Source organism: Gobio gobio (assembly GCF_949357685.1).
Source record: "Gobio gobio genome assembly, chromosome: 6".
Taxonomy (NCBI): Eukaryota; Metazoa; Chordata; class Actinopteri; order Cypriniformes; family Gobionidae; genus Gobio; species Gobio gobio.
Window position 1 is genome coordinate 54,577,013 of NC_137102.1, and position 13,742 is coordinate 54,590,754.

General features: G+C 43.9%; 1 protein-coding gene across 1 annotated transcript in view; it reads right to left on the reverse strand.

Annotated features, from left to right (window-relative positions):
* The window catches only part of ghrhra (growth hormone releasing hormone receptor a), a gene marked incomplete at its 5' end in the record, with an annotated part of 37,419 nt that overhangs the window by 23,071 nt on the left and 606 nt on the right, over positions 1–13,742 (reverse strand). The window contains one exon of the mRNA XM_079820488.1: positions 3,412–3,501. Within this exon, the coding sequence (XP_079676614.1) occupies positions 3,412–3,501 (90 nt within the window). The remainder of the gene's footprint in view (positions 1–3,411; positions 3,502–13,742) is intronic.

The following is a 13,742-nucleotide window of genomic DNA, read 5'->3' on the forward strand; positions in this document are numbered from 1 at the left end:
ATTAACTCATGAATATGCTTTGTGCAATTGCAAGTCTTCAACAGATTTCAGACACTTGGCAGATATACATGGTTGCATTGATATTATTTGGAAGATGCTTTCTCAATTTAATGACAATTTTTTTTAGACAATTAAGCCTATAAGGCTGCCATTTTGGGACTTTGTGCATTATTTACATTGTCGTGGGGAGTCAGAGTCTCCATGCAGCATGAGGTCTTCTCACACTGACTGTCCCTTGATTCTTCCTTTCATTCAGTGGAGGCCCAGTCGTCCAATGACGATCGGAGGAGGACGAACAGATACGCCTAATCTGCCACCCACAGAGAGGACCCTACTCCAGTGGTCCCAAATCCAGTGGCCCTGGAGGAACTGACTCTGGTGGTCCCAAGTCCAGTGGTCCTGGATGACCTGACTCCATTGGTCCCAAGTCCGATGGTCCTGGAGGACCTGACTCCATTGGTCACAAGTCCAGTGGTCCTGGAGGACCTGACTCCTGTGGCCCAAGTCCAGTGGTCCCAAGTCCGATGGTCCTGGGGTGCCTCACTCCGATGGTCCCAAGTCTGATGGTCCTGGAGGACCTGACTCCGGTGGTTCCAAGTCCAGTGGTCCTGGAGTACCTGACTTCTGTGGTCACAAGTCTGGTGGTCCTGGAGGACCTGACTCCAGTGGTCCCAAATACAGTGGCCCTGGAGGACCTGACTCAATTGGTCCCAAGTCTGATGGTCCTGGAGGACCTGACTCCAGTGGTTCCATGTCCAGTGGTCCTGGAGTACCTGACTCCTGTGGTCACAAGTCTGGTGGTCCTGAAGGACCTGACTCCTGTGGCCCAAGTCCAGTGGTCCCAAGTCCGAGGGTCCTGGGGTGCCTCACTCCGGTGGTCCCAAGTCTGATGGTCCTGGAGGACCTGACTCCTGTGGCCCAAGTCCAGTGGTCCCAAGTCCGAGGGTCCTGGGGTGCCTCACTCCGGTGGTCCCAAGTCTGATGGTCCTGGAGGACCTGACTCCTGTGGTCCTGGAGGACCTGACTCCCATGGTCTCAAGTCCGATGTGGTACCAAGTCCAGTGGTCCCAAGTCCGATGGTCCTGGAGCACTTGACTCCAGTGGTCCCAAGTCCAGTTGTCCCGGAGTACCTGACTCCGGTGGTCCCAAGTCTGATGGTCCTGAAGGACCCAACTTCAGTTGTACCAAGTCTGATGGTCCTGGAGGACCTGACTCCAGTGGTTCCATGTCCAGTGGTCCTGGAGTACCTGACTCCGGTGGTCCCAAGTCTGATGGTCCTGGAGGACCCGACTTCAGTTGTACCAAGTCCGATGGTTCTGCAGGAACTGACTCCAGTGGTTCCATGTCCAGTGGTCCTGGAGTACCTGACTCCTGTGGTCACAAGTCTGGTGGTCCTGGAGGACCTGACTCCAGTGATCCCAAATCCAGTGGCCCTGGAGGAACTGACTCTGGTGGTCCAAAGTCCAGTGGTCCTGGAGGACCTGACTCCAGTGGTCCCAAGTCCGATGGTCCTGGTGTACACTTCTCGGCTGGCTTCCTCCGACACTGTTTGCCAGCCAAAGTCCGCTCCAGAGTCCCCTCCGGAGTCCTGCTCTGTCTTGCTTGTTAGATGGGTTCTGGTGGCTTGATTATATTTTTAAGATCAGTGAACCATTGTTAACAAAGGCAAAGTGCATCATAGCATCATACAATCTTATAAAGGTTTTATGAATCAATCAGACTGGAAAACCCTGTTTGTAAGCTTAATGAAGAGAATACTGCATTTTGCCTTAAAGACATAGACAGCTTTGCATCTTTATGTCCCTGCTGAGGGGAAGACATGTCCTTTTAAAGTCTGCCGGTCACAGTTAGTCAGACTGACGGTCTGTGTACAGGGATCAGCAATATAAAAATACTGCAGACTGAATTCAAAAACTTGTCGTGTGACAATAGCCCCAACACACTTATTTGGAGATTTTTTTCAGGAAATGTTGATGTACAAGATGAATTGTGATTTGCAAAATATGTAATTAATTTGATTAAATTCAGCTTGTTTGAGGAAAGCTCAAATAAATCATATATCGGAACATGTGCTGCAGGAAACTGCAAGAACACCATTTCACGCAATCTCCTTTTCCACTCACGCATTGTCAAGTTATAAGAACACAGATCTCCGGAGGTTTAGGCTGCCACGTAACATAATTATCATATGTCCTGTGGGTTGAACGTCTGTCTGCATGAATCTCATTCAACGAAGTTCTATTCATAGAACTTAGGGAGGAATTTAATCAGAACCCCAATCGAAAATCATTTCAAATGAACAATAACACTGCAAGTCACTTCAGAGATTATGCTTGACTGGTCTAAAGAGCTTTTGCGGGGATATTTCCCACAGTGCTTAGCTGTTTTCACACTGTCTGTATGTTATTTAACAATTAAAATCCTATTAGAAAGGACAACGCTTCAATATTAGTATTAATCCATTAAAATGACACTACAGAATTGCTCTGTAGTCGAAAACCATGCACGTCTAACATGTGCTGTAGTTCTGCTGAGACTAAAACTAGGATGTTTCCTTCCTTTCCCTTACTTTATTCAATTAAAGTAACATGGTTAAATTTCTGCATATTTCATATTTAGTTAACCAGGCCATACACACACACACACGCATGTTGTGTTTTCATGTTTTATGGGGACTTTCCATAGACATAATGATTTTTATACTGTACAAACTGTATATTGTATCCCCTAAACCTACCCATTACAGAAAACTTTCTGCATTTTTACCATTTCAAAAAACATAATTTAGTCTGATTCATAAGCTGTTTTCCTCATGGGGACCAAACATGAATTTTAGATATTGACATCTTTGTACTATTGCCATGTATAGGTTTACCTGGACCACACACACACGTCTGGTTCACTATCTTAGTGAACCAGACGTGTATGTATGTGTGTGTGTGTGTGTGTGTGTGTGTGTGGTCCACAAAGATAGTGAACCAGACGTGTATGTGTGTGTGTGCGTGTGTGTGTGTGTGTGTGTGTGTGTGTGTGTGTGTGTGTGTGTGTGTGTGTGTGTGTGTGTGTGTGTGTGTGTGTGTGTGTGTGTGTGGTCCACAATCTTTGTGGAAACTCTTCATAGACGTAATGTTTTTTATACTGTACAAACTGTATATTCTATCCCCTTACACTACCCCTACCCCTAAACCTACCATTCACACAAAACTTTCTGCATTTTTACATAAAAAAACAACAACAAAAAAAACACTCATTCTGTATGATTTATAAGCTTGTTTTCTCATGGGGACCTCAATTTAGGTGCATTGCATTCAGGTTGAAGTCCCCACCAGGATAGAAAAACAGGAACACACACACACACATATGCATTTTTCATCAGTATGATAGTGTAATGTTTCATCAGTAGCCTACAACCTGCTTGTTGGGACTGGTTCTTCATCTCTCTCGTCCTAATCTGGATGCAGACCTTTTTGTCTTGTATAAACTGGGAGATAATAGCACAATCTGGATGGATAACATGCACCTGATGAGGAAAAGAATTGTGAATCCATTAGCCAGCATTGTCAGAGTACAGGTGGCATTGGTTCATACCAGCTTTTTAAAGTAATGCAAAACTGTGAATTGATTTCAAATACGTCGTTCTTCCCATCTTGCCAAATCCTGACTTACATAAAGTCCCACTTGTCAACATTTTTTCCCAGACATTTTTTTCCCTAAAAATAAGACACTAGACCACAAAAAAAAGAGAAGGAATGTGTTTCGATTAGCCTATCATTGAAGTCTATCCAAAAGCGTAGGGGGAGACCGGGGATGGTTGTAACACGGGTCAGTTGTAACAACTCCAATCTGTCCAATCAGGAACTAGTTACAAATCACCTGATTCACTTCACACATGCTCATTTTAGTCCTTATTCCACATGTGAAAAAGTAGTGCTCTGTGGCAGACATAGCAGATGCTAGTGAGAGTTTGAGCTAAGAAAGTTACTTTTTTTACTTTTTTTATTTTTGTTATGGGAATTTCTGCTTTGTAGTTAAACTCATCAAATGTAAATTATGTTTATTGTGTGTCTGTGTATATATTTTTCATGCAAATTGTTAGTGCTAATGTTTTAGCTGTTAGCTGTAAGGTGAGCTAGTTCATGCCTACATGACTCTGGGTTAGTTGTAACAATAATGAAATGTTACAACCTACCCCAAGAATATTTTGTTGAATCTATTTATTTTTTATTCGAATTTCAGTATGCCTAGGTCTTGGAAGAGAAGGACAGACAGAGGGGTGTCTCTCATGATTTTGAAGAGAGCATCAGATGGTGTAAAAGAAATGGGAAAGTCTATAAGATCTGTGGCAAAGTTGTATGGCATTTGCCATGTAACCTTGTACAGATTCTGTAGAAAGAGGAGGATGTCAGAAGAGAAGGGTTCAGCTGAACTTCCAAGAGTAGGCTACCACAGTGGAAAGAGGGTCTAACACAAAGATGGGGACTAACACCTTACACACACACACACACACACACACACACACACACACACACACACACACACACACACACACACGTTCAAGTGGTCAATTTCAATATTTTACTATGGCCAATACTATGACTTACAGTAACAAACGTGCTTACACACAATGTTTGTGTTCAAGTTCAATTTATTATGGTCAATTACTATGACTGAGATGACTGACAGTTATATTGTCAGTCAGTGTTGAATAAAAAGCTTTCAAAATATTTTTTTTGTCATAATCCTTATTTCATTGTGTTACATATCACCCCGGTGGATATCATACATCTCACCCCAGGGTATTACAACTAACCCAGGCTATGGGGTGAATTGTAACATTTCACTCCTCGTGTTTAAAACTAAACCATGCATTTTCTGTTTGTGTTGAGAAAATAATAGCTATGTAATTTAATAGCAGACACTTGTAACTAGTTTAAATCACATTTTGAACACACTGGCTTAAAAGTACTCTAAGATATAGAAAGAAAGGTAAAAATTTTTACAACCATCCCCGGTCTCCCCCCTAATGTGATGAAATAAGAATGATACAGTTGCACTTTTCCTACTGATAAATATATATCCAATGGAAAAAAAGGATACGTGTTTGCACAGAATTATAGATTCAATGTCATGCAGGAAATTCCAATACGACTCCTTTAGCTTTTTTTCTGGACGTCTTCGTAAACATATTGTCATAATCGTTAAATGTATTCTGACAGATCCGCATAACTCAATTGTTTGCAGAAATCTGAGAAAGGGAGGCAAGTTCTGTACATTCTGAAAGGCTAATTGGTTATAGTAGGCTATTTTAGGCTAATTAGTTTTATATAGCCAGTGGTCACTGTATAGCTAAATATGAAGAAAATGTTTAAGATGAAATACTTACAGCTCTCCAAAAAGTCGCGAAAAAACACAGATGTAGAACAGTCATATTAAAGTCACTTTGTGATGACCCAAGAAACACGAAATATCCCTGGAACTCCTCAAACAGTGAATCTGCTCAACGCAGACTCGACAGACTGAAGTCAACACACACTCACACGCTCGCGCTTCCACTGATGCGTGCAGCGCGCACTGTCGGATTGACTTTAAAACGTAACCTAATTTCACAGCTGAATATATAAGCATCTGTTTGTGAAATGCATGTGGAGAAATGCTGATCTTTTCAGAGATGTGTGGGATTTTGTAGAGGTAAGCTACTTTTGGCTCACGCTTTTGTAGACAAAAGCACGCTCGATGCATTAATATTTCATATGAGAAAACAATCTATTTTTAGTTGGTTAAACAGGGGCAGATGATACAGGGGAGAGGACATGTCGTCTGATAAATGTGAATAATTGAAAACAACATTGGTAAAAACACTGAGCCAATTCTAGGGATTTTGCAGGGAAGAGCAGGATTGGCACAGGGGTTGGTCGACACAGTTTTCATTCATTGTTGAATATATCTGGTGGAACAGACTGTAAGATTACACAATAGGAGCATAGAAAGCAGGTTCATAAACAGACATAGCCTATAAATGTCAAAAAATGCTTATAAAACATCATTTAAAGTATGTTGTGTGATTTAGACCGAAATGCTTGGTGTATTGCGTACAGTGATTAATTGTAAGAGGGAAGCAACTAATATAAAACATAATGTTTAACCAATATTTGTCATTTATAATTATTTTTTGTGATTAATTTATTAACATTGCTCTATTTTAGAATTGTTGACTTTGCTCCTCCAATTGCCTTTCATCACATCATCCACATATTTTTTTATTTTATTTTGTTAATTATTTTCTAACATTTTTGGGTGAGAAGATTTTATATTGAAAATGTGTCATTGCCTTTAGGTTTCATTATCCAGAATATCCAGATCCATCCAGTGACAGGTGGTTTTACTCCACTGTGAAAAATCAATCCGATCAAATGTGACGATTAAAGGCTTAGTTCACCCAAAAAAAAAAATTGTGTCATTAAATACTCACCCTCGTGTCGTTCCTCATGTCGTAAGACCTTTGTTCATCTTCGGAACACAAATGAAGATATTCTTGATGAAATCCGAGAGCTCTCTGACCCCTCAATAGACTGCAATTTAATGAACACTTTCAAGGCCCACAAAGGTAAAGACATCATTAAAATAGTCCATGTGACTCCAGTGGTTCAAACTTAATGTTATGAAGTGACGAGTATACTTTTTGTGTGCAAACAAAAACCTACAAAAATAACTTTATTTAACAATTTCTTCTCGTCTATGTCAGTGTCCTACGCTGTTTACGTTGTTACCGCAGTGCAGCGCTTCTAGTTCTATGTCAGAACACTGGCTTACCATTGGCCGATGCTGTTGAGCACGACGACGCATGCATGTGATGCTGACGCAGGAGCTAGCCAATGGTGAGCGAGTGTTCTGATGTAGAACTAGGAATCTCTGCACTGTATTTACACTCAAAAAAATAACTCTTTGAATGAACATAAAAAAATCATGGAAAGTATTTCCACATGATTAACTTGCTTTATTTCAGCATTATGCAATTCTGTTATTCCAATTGAATGTACTTACGTTGGGTCAACTTAATTTATTAAGGTTGATTCAACTTATTTACTATGGTTAGGCACAGCTTAATTTAATAGTGTCAGCCCAACTAATTTGCAATGTTTTGGACCAACTAAATTATTTAAGTTAGCCTAACAAAAGTGCTTAATGCTGAAAGAAAGCCATTTAATCACATGGAAATCCTTTCCATGATTTAATTACATTAATTCAAAGATTAGTGCATTTACAAAACCTTTTACAAGATTTGATTTGCTAGCCAGAAGATGGTTTTTTTACATCCATAGCATGCCCAGATTAGTATTTTTTTTATTATTAAAACAACTTTAATAGTTATTGTCCTCACCCCAAGCACATGCTCTACACTTCACCACAATGGTAACCTCCAAAAACACTAACATAACACAAACTTTTTAAATACCAACATAAAACATTAAGCATTAAAAAGTCTCTCAATTTTCTCATCTTGTTAAAAATGCATCAAATTGCACTTTATTTAAACATTTACTCTCCGAATTCAGCCCCTTTGCAAAGCATGATGGAAAGTGAAAGTCTTATTTCTTTGGGTTACTTGATTGAAACATGTTATTTCAAAATGAAAACATCAAGTTATGTCAAAGAGTAACGGTTTTAAGTCAGTTTAACATGAATCAATTACATTTGAACCAGAAACCTTATATAATGGTGTTAAATCAAGATGAATTGCTTAAATAAAGTGAACAGCATCATAAATCCCTCTCCTTGAACTGTCACCTTATCGTGGTGGAGAGGTTTGAGTACCCGAATGATCCTGGGTGCTATGTTGTCTGGGGCTGTATGCCCCTGGTAGGGTCTCCCAAGGCAAACAGGTCCTTGGTGACGGGCCAGACTAAGAACAGTTCACAAACCCTTTATGATGACAACTACAGCAAGGACCGTCACGTCACCCGGCATGGTGCAGCCGGGGCCCCACCCTGGAGCCAGGCCCGGGGTTGGGGCTCGTATGCGAGCGTCTGGTGGCCGGGCCTCCCCCCATTGGGTCCGGCCGGGCTCAGCCGGAAGGAGTCACGTGGAGCCACCCTCCTGTGGGCTCACCATCTGCAGGAGGGAGCGTAAGGGGCCGGTGCATAGTGGATCAGGCGACAGTCGAGGGCGAGGCCCCAGACGACCCGATCTCTGGACACGGAATCTGGCTTTAGGGATGTGGAATGTCACCTCATTGGCGGGGAAGGAGCCTGAGCTTGTGCGGGAGGTCGAGAGGTACCGACTAGAGATAGTCGGGCTCACCTTCACGCACAGCTTGGGCTCTGGAACCACACTTCTTGAGAGAGGCTGGACTCTCTACCACTCTGGAGTTGCCCATGGTGAGAGGCGGAGGGCTGGAGTGGGTTTGCTTATAGCCCCCCAGCTCAGCCGCCATGTGTTGGAGTTCACCCCGGTGAACGAGAGGGTCGCCTCCCTGCACCTTCGAGTCGGGGATAGGTCTCTCACTGTCGTTTGTGCCTACGGCCCGAACAGCAGTGCGGAGTACCCGGCCCTCTTGGAGTCTCTGGGAGGGGTGCTGGAAAGTGCTCCGACTGGAGACTCCATCGTTCTACTGGGGGACTTCAACGCCCACGTGGGCAGTGACAGTGACACCTGGAGGGGCGTGATTGGGAGGAACAGCCCCCTGATCTGAACCTGAGCGGTGTTCTGTTATTGGATTTCTGTGCTAGCCACGGTTTGTCCATAAAGAACACCATGTTCAAGCATAAGGGTGTCCATCAGTGCATGTGGCACCAGGACACCCTAGGCCGGAGGTCGATGATTGACTTTGTGGTCGTGTCATCAGACCTTCGGCCATATGTCTTGGACACTCGGGTGAAGAGAGGGGCGGAGCTGTCAACTGATCACCACCTTGTGGTGAGTTGGATCCGATGGCGGGGGAGGAAGCTGGACAGACTCGGCAGACCCAAACGTACTGTTAGGGTCTGTTGGGAATGTTTGGCCGAGCCCCCTGTCAGAGAGATCTTCAACTCCCACCTCCGGCAGAGCTTTGACCGGATCCCGAGGGAGTCTGGAGATATTGAGTCAGAGTGGACCATGTTCTCCACCTCCATTGTCGATGCGGCCGCTCGAAGCTGTGGATGTAAGGTCTCCGGTGCCTGTCGAGGCGGCAATCCCCGAACCCGGTGGTGGACACCGGAAGTAAGGGATGCCGTCAAGTTGAAGAAGGAGTCCTATCGGGCCTGGATGGCTTGTGGGACTCCGGAGGCAGCTGACAGGTACCGGCAGGCCAAGCGGACTGCAGCCCGGGAAATCGTGGAGGCAAAAAATCGGGCCTGGGAGGAGTTTGTGAGGCCATGGAGAAAGACTATCGGTTGGCCTCGAAGAGATTCTGGCACCCGTTTCGATGCCTCAGGAGGGGGAAGCAGTGCCCTACCAACACTGTTTACAGTGGAGATGGGCACCTGTTGACCTCAACTGGGGATATCGTCGGGCGGTGGAAGGAATACTTCGAGGATCTCCTCAATCCCACCGACATGTCTTCCGTTGAGGAAGCAGTGGCTGGGGACTCGAAGAAGGACTCGTCCATCATCTGGGCTGAAGTCATCGAGGTAGTTAAAAAGTTCCTCGGTGGCAAGGCACCAGGGGTGGATGAGATCCGCCCTGAGTACCTCAAGTCTCTGGATGTTGTGGGGCTGTCTTGGCTGACACGCCTCTGCAACATTGCATGGCGGTTGGGGACAGTACCTCTGGACTGGCAGACCGGGGTGGTGGTCCCTATTTTCAAGAAGGGGGACCGGAGAGTGTGTTCCAACTATAGGGGGATCACACTTCTCAGCCTCCCCGGGAAAGTCTATGCCAGGGTACTGGAGAGGAGAGTTCAGCCGATAGTGGAACCTCGGATTCAGGAGGAACAGTGTGGTTTTCGTCCCGGTCGTGGAACACTGGACCAGCTCTATACCCTTTCCAGGGTGCTGGGGGGTTCATGGGAGTTTGCTCAACCAGTCCACATGTGTTTTGTGAATTTGGAGAAGGCTTTCGACTGTGTTCCTCGTGGCATCCTGTGGAGGGTGCTCTGGGAGTATGGGGTCGGCAGCCCCCTGCTTAGGGCTGTCCGGTCCCTGTACGACCGGAGCAAGAGCTTGGTTCGCATTGCCGGCAGTAAGTCAGACCTGTTCCCGGTGCATGTTGGACTCCGGCACGGCTGCCCTTTGTCACCGGTTCTGTTCATAATTTTTATGGACAGAATTTCTAGGCGCAGCCATGGGGCCGGAGAGTGTCCGGTTTGGGGACCATATACGATTTCGTCGCTGCTTTTTGGGGATGATGTTGTCATGTTGGCCTCCTCAGACCAGGAACTTCAGCGTGCACTGGGACGGTTTGCAGTCGAGTGTGAAGCGGCTGGGATGAGAATCAGCACCTCCAAGTCCGAGGCCATGGTTCTCAGTCGGAAAAGGGTGGATTGCCCACTTCAGGTTGGTGGAGAGTTCCTGCCTCAAGTGGAGGAGTTCAGGTATCTTGGGGTCTTGTTCAAGAGTGAGGGAAGGATGGAACAGGAGATTGACAGACAGGATCGGTGCAGCTTCTGCAGTAATACAGTCGATGTACCGGTCTGTCGTGGTGAAGAAGGAGCTGAGCTGTAAGGCAAAGCTCTCGATTTACCGGTCAATCTACGTTCCTACTCTCACCTATGGTCATGAGCTGTGGGTCATGACCGAAAGGACAAGATCACGGATACAGGCGGCCGAAATGAGCTTTCTCCGTAGGGTGGCTGGGCGCTCCCTTAGAGATAGGGTGAGAAGCTCGGTCACTCGGGAGGAGCTCAGAGTAGAGCCGCTGCTCCTCCACATCGAGAGGAACCAGCTGAGGTGGCTCGGGCATCTATTTCCAACCCATTCTCACTCCCAAGGCGTCAAATTCCGAAGCATGGTCAAGTGCCTTCCGCGTCACATCGAAGACGCTAAAGTCACCCCTAGGCGTCACTATGTCGACGCGCTGGGTGCTCCATTCATTTCAGTTGTTTACCCAATGCGTCAGATCAAGACGCATGTTATTCTTTGCATTTGTAAAAGCAGACATGATTTTGTTCATATTTTATTCATATTTAAAGGTTACTTTTATATTTTGGAGCTGCTAACCCAACTCCTACCCTAAACCTACCCACTTCTAAACAATATAAAACACATAACAGGCAAATACAAGTACAGTCACATCTATTTATTGCAAAAACTGACCCAAAACAGTATAAAAGTATTAACTCATGTTGCATTCCAAGTCTTCTGAAGTCCCACGATGTCTTTATGTAAAGAACAGAGTTGATCTTAATGTTTTAATCGCTGAGATGATGATCCCGCCACTCCGTGAACGCACACATTCATATATAATTCAAATAATACACACGCCTCTTTAGCATGACGCATTCGGTCACAAGACACATGAGAACCAATGACATTTTACAATCAAAGCTGACGTAATGACGCAATTGGTCATGAGACATACGAGAGCCAATGCAATTTCACTATGAAACCTGACGTAACGGGCGGCAATATTTGAAATTTAATGTGTTCGTGATCTTCTGCGGATGGAGACGCTGATCGCTTTTGGGGATTTCCTTCACACAAATCAATCGCTTGGCCTCGGAATATTTGGAATATTTGTACTTTTTGAATAAATTGTGCATGCAGTCGACTCTGCCTGTTATATCTGCGTTTTATATCCCACACAAATGGGTAGGTTTAGGGATGGAATGGGGTTGGGTTACATGTTAAAACGTGTCTAGATAGCGTAAATAAAATGATGCTGGCTGATTAAATTGAGAATCACAGTCCAACATGTCATAATGGCAAAATCATAACCCAATATATGATCATCATGACGATAACTTTCCCATGCCCAACGCGTCTGTTTCTGACGCCAAAGGTTTCTCATTGAAATGAACGGAGCACTCAGCGCGTCGATATAGTGACGCCTAGGGGTACCTTTAGCGTCTTTATTGTGACGCGAAAAGCACTTGACCATGCGTCGGAATTTGACGCCTTGGGAGTGAGAACGGGTTGCTATTTCGGCTGCCTCCTGGACGCCTTCCCAGGGATGTGTTCCAGGCACGTCCCACCGGGAGGAGGCCCCGGGGAAGACCTAGGACACGCTGGAGAGACTATGTCTCCCGGCTGGCCTGGGAACGCCTCGGGGTTCTCCCGGAAGAGCTGGAGGAAGTGGCTAGGGAGAGGGAAGTCTGGGCATCTCTGCTTAGACTGTTGCCCCCGCGACCCGGCCCCGGATAAGTGGAAGATGATGGATGGATGGATGCACTGAAAAAACAGGAAAACACATGTTGTCCAATTTACTTAATCGTATTATTTGTGATCTACGCAACAAATTTGTGTTTCTCTTCTAATCATGATTTCATTGCTTTCGATTAATGTAATTCTCTAAAATGTGCAATCTACTAGATTAAATTATTTGGGGTGAATGTGAACCAACTAAGTACTCGAAAATGATTTTTGCTGAAACTGTAGTTCCCAGCATGCTTTGCTTGGGACTTGACGACTAGAGTAAAATTGTTGAAATTAAGTGTTATTTTATGTGTTTTTGGGCAAAATGAGAAAAAGGGGGAGACTTTATATTGTTTATTAGTGTTTAATGTTTAATTATGTTGGAATTATTCGAACCATTTAAATTACACTTGGTTACCATAGTGGAGAAGAGCGGAGCGATTGCTTAGGGTGTGGACTGACTCAGCACATGTCATTAAAGATCATTTCACACTGAGCACATATATGATGTCCTATTACTGGCAAATATAATGAAAGCTACTGAGTACTGTGTTATGGATCAGTCAAGTGACAACAAAAATATACAAAAATAAACATGTGTTTTGATTAAAGACGCAGGGTCTCAAGCCCCCATGTGCACCACTGTTGTTAGGGAGCCATATTAAAATCATTGTGAGACTACTCAATTCGGTTACTTAAAAATTACTTAAATCCGTTATGTTGAAATTATGTGAACAAATTATGTTTGTTTAACTTAATTGAATCATGTGGAACCGATGTACATGATTTATTCATGTAAATCCAACACCATTTTTTTTAGTGTGGAGCATCATAAATAATTTTTTTTTAGTGTACAATGTAAACAGCATAATTACAAATTGTTGCATAAAGTCATTATTTTTGTTTGTTTTTGGCACAAAACATGAACTATTTTAACTATGTCTTTACTACCTTTCCGGGCCTTGGAAGTGTTAATTAAATTGCTGTCTATGGAGGGGTCAGAGAGCTCTCGGATTTGCATTGTGTTAAACTGACTTGAAACAGATGCATTTTGGCTCAACTCAATATTTTCATGTTCAAAGAACATGTTTCAATTAAGTAGGCCAAAAATAACATTTGATGCTTGTTCAAGTGAAGTAAAGAAGAACATGAAGTTAATTCAACATGACTCTTTTCAGCCACTTTACTTAATCCATTTGAGTTGAGTGTACATAAATGATTGAAATAGCATTATAGAAACTAGGAACAGGATTTCCCCTTCCAATCATGCTTTGCACGGGGCTGGATAGGTAGAGTAAATGTTGAAATAAGATGTTATTTTATGTGTTTTTTCATCAAGATGAAAAAAAAGGGGAGACTTGTTCATGTTTTACGTTCTTTTATGTTTATATTTAAAAGAGTTTCTGCTATGTTGTTCTTGGAGGTTACCATTGTGCTGAAGTGTAGAGCATGTGCTTGGGGCGAGGACCCGCT